This window comes from Wolffia australiana, chromosome 13, assembly GCF_029677425.1.
Source record: "Wolffia australiana isolate 7733 chromosome 13, ASM2967742v1".
Classification (NCBI taxonomy): domain Eukaryota; kingdom Viridiplantae; phylum Streptophyta; class Magnoliopsida; order Alismatales; family Araceae; genus Wolffia; species Wolffia australiana.
Window position 1 is genome coordinate 6728569 of NC_135847.1, and position 7616 is coordinate 6736184.

At 37.9% G+C, this 7616-nt stretch overlaps 1 protein-coding gene across 2 annotated transcripts; it reads right to left on the bottom strand.

Annotated features, from left to right (window-relative positions):
• Positions 1-1749: 1749 nt before the first annotated feature.
• Positions 1750-4877, bottom strand: LOC144711043 (isopentenyl-diphosphate Delta-isomerase I-like). 2 transcript variants are annotated; one of them, XM_078584957.1, is made up of 7 exons: positions 4618-4877; positions 4387-4479; positions 3664-3719; positions 3466-3557; positions 2933-3035; positions 2566-2703; positions 1750-2124 (listed from the first exon to the last, which is right to left on the bottom strand). In XM_078584957.1, exons 1-7 carry the CDS (start codon positions 4686-4688, stop codon positions 1868-1870), a joined length of 810 nt encoding a protein of 269 aa, XP_078441083.1. In that variant the 5' UTR covers positions 4689-4877; the 3' UTR covers positions 1750-1867. The 2 variants fall into 2 exon arrangements, with proteins under 2 accessions (XP_078441083.1, XP_078441082.1); XM_078584956.1 differs by having other exon boundaries at positions 4387-4874.
• Between the last annotated feature and the right edge of the window lie 2739 nt (positions 4878-7616).

Sequence of the window (7616 nt, forward strand, 5' to 3'; positions counted from 1 at the left end):
TCTCACCGAGTAAGAGCCTTAGAGCTTAAGTCATGTACTTGTTGGGTGGTTACCTATTAGTTCGGGTGACCACCACATATATTTTCAAAAAAAAAAAATCTTTCTCAGAGAATTAGAATTTGAATGTTGAAATATAAAACGAGGGAAGATCCTCCTTTCTCCTTTCATTTTCTCTCGATTCTCTCGGTCAACGGTGGTGACAGGGCTGTGATACGAAGAGAGTTCTGTGAGAGAGTGATTTAATTGAAAGAAGATTCGGCCGGAAGAGGATGTGAAGCCATCGGCGATCCCAAACGGGCGATCATTCTAGGAAGTCATTGAACTTAAGATAGAAATACTTGAATCTCTTTATGATTTTAAATTGATTTAGGAGCTTAATACAAAACACAACAACCCAAAGTTTGTTTGATTTCAGTAAAATTTTTTTGTAAGTATTTCCTCCAACAGCTGATATGCATTGATTCATATGCAAATTTAATCAATGTTTCTCGATATTTAACATCCAATTCAAAAATCTTTTAAAATACCTATAAACTCTAAAAAATTACTAATCTCATTGTATTGAATTTTTAGATATAAAATACAAAAGGAGTTTTTCACGTTTCTCATAAAAGCATCATAAAACTACTTTCTTCTTTCAGGCATTTCATCGAATATGTCATACTTACATTCTTCTACGAAAATTTACTCCGAATTTTATACCAGAGATTGACTTCTGAAAATTCTATAAAAATTACCTTAATTCTTTAATATACATAAACTATCACAATAAAAAATTTCATCTTCTGATAAAATCTACAAGGGAAATTCTACTTAGAAAAACATATATAAGATTGCTTTTTCTAACAATCATTTCTACAAACACCTAGGGTGCTCTTGATCTTCTTCAAGTACACTCTCTATCTTCCTTGTTTCTTGCTAATTCTCATCCCCTTAATTATCTCTTAATATTTCCTTAAAGAATTTTTGAGGTATCTTCACATTTTCCTATCTGGATTTCACATAACAATAATAATAGCATTTCCTATTAGTATTGATATCTTAGAAACTCTTACCCCTACTCTCTAACTCATTAGCTAACTACACTGACAGCCAATCCTTGAGGAGACGACCTTACTCGTGCTATACACCTTTGAGTATGATTACAAATTCATAAATATTATTTGATAGAAGTGAAAGTAATAACAGCGCCGTTAATACACCTATTTTTGCTCTATCAAATTGGTGGTGCTGCCCTCTATGGTGTACTCCTAGTGCATTGCTTTCAACTATAATGGCCCTCTATGGATGCGTTGATACAGTAAAAGCTCTCAGTCTCAGGATATATGGATGTCTAAGTACCTAACAAGAACAAAACCAATTAAGAAAAATAAAGAAGAAACGACAAACTGGAAAGCTACCCCAGTATCGCTGGCTCCCCAGCTTTCAATTATGTGTCTTGGAGCCTAAAAGTGTTTTCTTCCTTCCCAGAACCATAGTTATTCTTCTCCTGTTAAAATCTCATTCAAACATCCCAAAGTCAAGATATAGTCCAGAAAAGAGCAAGCTCAATCATGACGAAGCAGAGAGGAAATGTTGTTCGGCGGGGGTTCTTAGAAAAAGACAAAGTAAATGAGATTGATCATCTGTGATGGCTAAGTTTTTTTTCTCAGTCAAAAAATATAGTCTCATATATCTGAGCTTTTTACTCTCCACAGTCATGAATCCTCTACCACTCTCATTCAAACACTCAGAAAATTAACAGAGAGATGAGAAAAAAGGGCCCATATTATTTGAGGAAGCACTAACAAAAAGGGAAGGTGGGTCAAGATAAGTTTCAGAATAAGATGATATGGGTCCCAAACTCTGGCAAACCATCACTTTGAGTTTAGGATGTCAGCTTGTGGATGGTCCCCATGTCAACCATCTCTCTAAGGGTGCCTTTCTCTACGTGGTCCCACCACTTAAACAGGAAGTGGTCAACCACCAGCCTGAACCAAGGGGAAAGCTTAATCCCCCCTTCTCCGGAGTCAGCCTTCTGCAGCAGATCCTTCAGTTTCTCTCGGTCAACATACATGACATCAGCTACCTCATCCGGGTTGGCGTTGACCTCCACGTCGCGCACCATGAAGAGCAGATAATCCACTGCACAAGGCACAAACAAACTCAAAAATATTTGTTAACTGCTGACTTGAGGTTGATACAGTTAGACACAAATCAAAAAAGCAAATGAAGAACTTTATGATTAAAAAATGGGTACAACTATGGAATAGATGTGCTAACTAACACATTAAGATCAGCTATTCCACTGTCACACACCATGACCTCAGAATATGTGCAAATTGCAGAGTCATAGGTTGTTAGAGTTCAATCCCAGTCAACAACCCAAATGAAGGACTAATTAAAATAATGGTAAAACTAAGGAATATAATTTACTGAACATGCCATTGCCTCAAGAGCATGCGTAAATTGCAGAGTTAAGGTTGTGATTTATAGATAAACTTGAGCCAATAGCCTAAATGAAGGATCGAATTATTTAAAAAACTTGAAGATAAAAAAAAGATAAGATCAATTGTAAGAACTTACGCTCGTGTTCCCCCCATTTTCCATCAGAGGGTGCCTTGTACAGCATGCGCCCAACTGGAGTAAACTGGTCAATCGGGACTTGTTCAGCTGGAATACCCAGTTCGTCCAGCAGCTTCCTCTGAGCAGCATTTCTGACCCCTGATTGAGATCATCAATGAGGATTTTTTAGCCAAGGATAAAGATATTGGTCCAAAATTTCCTCATATTTTATTTGGCTTTTTTTAATGAAAAGAGGGAGGAAGATCACCCAAAATCAGTGACAAACCCAAATGAATTTTATTTGTTTTATTCTGTATTTAATTCAAAACTTTTAAAGATTACTTGATGCACGCAAAAAAAAAAATCTAGGGGGACTGAAAGTAAGTACCCAGAAAGTCCTCCTCAATAAGCTCAGATTCACGGTAAAGAGGGTGGCTACAGCAGGTGTTAGTCCACACCAGGGGAAACGTCACCTTGGTTTCAGATCTTTGCTGCGTTGTAAAGATAAAAGTCATGGTGTTAGCTCAGCTACGCTTTTCTTTATCTTGAAAAAAATAAGTTTATTGAGTTTATTACATCCAACATAAACTTTCTCCGATAAACGTTGCGTAATATTATTCTCAGAAAGTCATAATGTTAGCCAATATACATATATCAGTCCTGAAAAATACCACGTTAATGTGTTTTTTAAAGAAATTATAGTGTTTATTATAGTCAGCGATAACTTTTCTCCAATAAAAAAGTCTTGGTGTTAGCTCATATACACTTCTCTTAATTTTAAAAAACCAAGTCTGCATATAATTTTCTCCAATATATATATATATATATTTAAGATAGATATTCTACAAATTTTAAACCAATATCTGAACAGGATAAAAAATAAATTCTCAAAATGATGAAATTTTCTTCATTTGAAATCACCTGGAGAAGGAGCTCGTATTTTGAGTTGAACAAGAAAACGCTGAAGGCCCTGTGAAGCGCATTTCCAGCATTGATGGTCTCCATCAAATGACCTGTAGAACAGTGAGAGAATAATATTTTTGAAGAGGTATGCTAGAGAACGTAATTTGATTTTTTCGGATGGAAACAAATAGATTTAAAAACCAAAACTATCCTTACAGTTGTATTTCGTATTATGTCCAACAACATTATCGTTTTCATCCACCAGGATACACCTGCACTATGTGTTATAGTTACTATCAAATATAATAATCTGGGGTAACGTCGTTCATCAGAAAGAAAGATTAGTTTATGTGTGTTCTTTCCATAAACAGAAAAAAACTTGATTGTTCGAGGATATAAAAGATCTGGCTATCATCATGTCCCGTATGAGACATCCAAACTATTATAAAAAGTGGAGAAAAGAAAACATCCGAATAATTGAGACAATGTGGCATTCGATCAGAAGTGAGGATGAATCAGGTAAAAACGCCGAACCCAAAACTTCAATTGTTTTGAAAGTTCTTGCTGAGATACGAAAGAGAAACTTTACCCAGTTGGATCACGAAATGAAAAACCTTATCCCAAAAGGATCATCAAAGGAAAAAATTTAACGGAAGCCTCGGAAACCGACGTTTCCTCCAGTTTATGCAATAAACATAAAACGCAGACATCTGAAGAAGGCAATCACTAGAAATTATTTCTCTTGGGGTTGATTCAGCCCCTCACATTCTCCTTCCCCAATGTCTGAACAACAAAAAAAAAAGCAAAAACCACTTGACAGAGGGAGATCACCAAAGATTTGAACCAGAACGACTGGGCATCCAAACAACGGCTGAACCCACAGAAGAACAACTAAAATCAAAGAAGATGGGTCGAGCGAGGGGAGCAACGAAAACCCACTCGTCCTCGAACATGAGACGCCTCTGGACAGCGTCCATGGCGACGACATCCGAAGAAAACGCTTCCTTGTCGGCCATCAGAGCAGAAGGCTTGCTGGAAACAGAGGACAAGCAAGGGGAGGCGATATTAATAGGGGATCCGAGGAGACGGAAGAAGGGTCGAAGGGCGCCTCCGAAATGGGAAGGAATTGAAAGGGAGGCGTCCCCAACTGGCTGAACCCAAGATCTTCGCCTGCGCAAGAAGACCCTTTTGGCGAAAAAATCCTTGGAGAAGGAGCTCGACATCATCGCTGCCCTCTCCATGCCACCCGGGCAGTGCCCTGTCTCCTCTGCCAACCCCCAAAGCGGCTACCCCACCTGGATAGAATCATTGAATCATGCAATTTCGATGCAAATTTCGGTCGAATTCGTCGGTTTCCTCTTCTGGGCAAAGAGGAAATCTACGGCCCATCCAATCAATCAATCAATCAATGCTTCTTCATCTTTTCGTTTCAATTCATCCGTGGTCTGCCTAGTCTACCTTCCCTACTGATGGGATCACAAGCTCAACAATTCAAGATGGGATGGATTCAGGGAATCAGACATGTATTGTCTTGGGAGGCATACCCATTTGGCCAACTCTTCATTTCAGTGGGGCCCAGAATCATGGTCATTCTTGAATGCTGAAGAATCCAAAACCCGTCATCGGCATCGTCATCCAAAACCTGTCGGCGTCGTCATCCAAAACCTGTCCTCGGCGTAGTCATCCAAAAACCCGTAAACGGCGCTGTCATCCAAAACCTATCATTGGTGTTGTCATCCAAAACCTGTCATCTGCATCATTATCCAAAACCAGTCATTGGTGTCATCATCCAAAACCTGTCCTCGGCGTAGTCATCCAAACCCCGTCATCAGCGTTGTCATCCAAAACCTATCATCGGTGTAGTCATCCAAAACCCGTCATTGGCGTCGTCATCCAAAACCCGTCATTGGTGTCGTCATCCATAACCCGTCATCGGCGTTGTCAACTGATTGAGTTTGATTGATGATGATGACAATTGGGTCGTTGATATCATCCCTGGCTACCAATAAAGGATGATGTTATAATTTTCTTGAATGCTGAATAATCCACTACTCCGTCATCAGTGTCTGTCATCCAAAACCCGCCATGAGCATCTTATGCTGCTTGAGTTTGAGTTATGATGATGACAATTTGCCCATTGATATCATCATCATAGCTGCCGATGAGATATTGCATTTCATGCACTAAATAGAGCAAACGATAAAAAATTCCATTTCAATGTCATTTTTTATGCATGGTTAACACACTCAAGAATTTCTCAGCAAAAATATATTTAAGACATTTTAATTTTTAATGCTCTATCTAGTATTTCATTTTATGTTTTCGGTAGAGAAGAAGTCGAAGAAAAAGAAATAATTATTGAAGGGAGAAAGAAAGAAGAATGATAAGAAAGTAAATAAAAATAAAAAGTGGGGTTATTGGGCCGGCTAAGGAGCTGACCAGGCGCATGGAGCCCAAGCCAGCCGCAGGCCAGCAAGCTCAGGGCTCAAGCCAGCCCACAAGCTGACAAAGCCTGCGCCCGGTAGCACACCCAGCCGGCCTCAAGGAGAACAGGCCCACAGAAGAGGCCCATTGAGAAGTCCAATCGCGCGCATATGAGGTAAGGCATTTCAATTCAGTAGAAAACATGTACCAAAATTTACATAGCGATTCGTTTCGTTAAAATCTTCCATATGGGATTTAGATCTCACTTTACTTTTAAACCGTAGAGGGCTGGGCCACAAAACCAGAATATGTTGGGCCGCAATCTAAAGAAAATAAGAAGTACGATCGGGCTTTGAGCCAACCCGGCCTGAAGACCGCATTTTTTTGGGCTTATTTGAAAAGACGGATATGATCTTGTCCGTGCGATCTTCTTAAAGAAGATCGGAAGGTGATATCTAGCCATCCTATCTAATATCCCCTCTACTTATTAATTACTCATCTCTTCTTATTCTTATAATCTTTAGTATTATTACTATATTTTATTAACTAACAACTCATTTATTGAGTATATACCTAAAGGCCAGTCCCTGCAGAGACGACCTTACTCATACTATACACCTAAGTAAGTTTCTATATTTTATCAAATTTATTTGATTGTAGGCAAATTCATTTACAACAACACATTAAAATTTAACACACAATTTGCCTTTGTCACTTTACATACACTTTTCTTTTATTCCTTTGATATCGTTATGGATTAGTGGCAGCTAATGAGGATAATGGGGCCCATGCATTTGATGTAAATGATTTAGCTGTGTCTAGATAAGAACAATGACCCTTGAGAAAGATTCATGAGAACTGATTAAGCGAGAGTAAGAGGCTGAAATTTCCTCCCATAAGAACGATCCAACAACCAAGGGTATAAACACACTTGCCCACCCGGGCCATTGTTCCTACTAACAAAGTAGAAAACTTTTGTAATGGGAAGGCTTCTTGTTGATGATAAAATCTTTTGAGGATGACCTTGACGTGGCCCACACCATCAACATCCTATAAGGGACCCTCCTAGATGATTGAAGGTGACTTTATGTCATTTCTAGGCCATCTTTGGATGAAGAACACAAGTAAGCCAAATATTGGGGTGAATTAACCAATTAAAATTCCTTGTCATTGATTTTAGCTTATACAACAAAATTATAAAACCTTAACTTACGATGTATAATGATAAGTATAGGTATCGTCCAAGGGAAGCTAGTAAGGAATTCAATTAGTGATTGATAACACCCAAAATTCGGTCTTTATTTCATGCTATTAGCACAATTTTATGCATTTAAAGAGCTTAAAATGGGGTTATTATCATCTATTTACATGAAAATACTGTTTTCAAGTGATTTCTGATTTTTCCCTAATTTTCTGTTAATTCTATGAATTTTAAGGGATTTATTTGAGCTTGAAATAGCTATTTTTGAATGAAAATGGCAAGTTTAATATTTAATTTCGAGATTTATCAGTACGGGGATGAATCAGTGAATTTTCTAGGATTTTTTAGGATTTTTTAGGATTTTTCTGAGATTTATTTGAAGAGGAAATGCATTTTTTCTAAGAAAAAAGATATATTTATAAGGAAACAAATGAGTATTTAGATAATTTTCAAACTTTGAAGGGTTTTTTGTAAAATTTTGTTGCAATGATACCCTCAAAACAGCTCTCGGTCGTGGTTGCAAGCGTAAAGATGTGATTTAAAA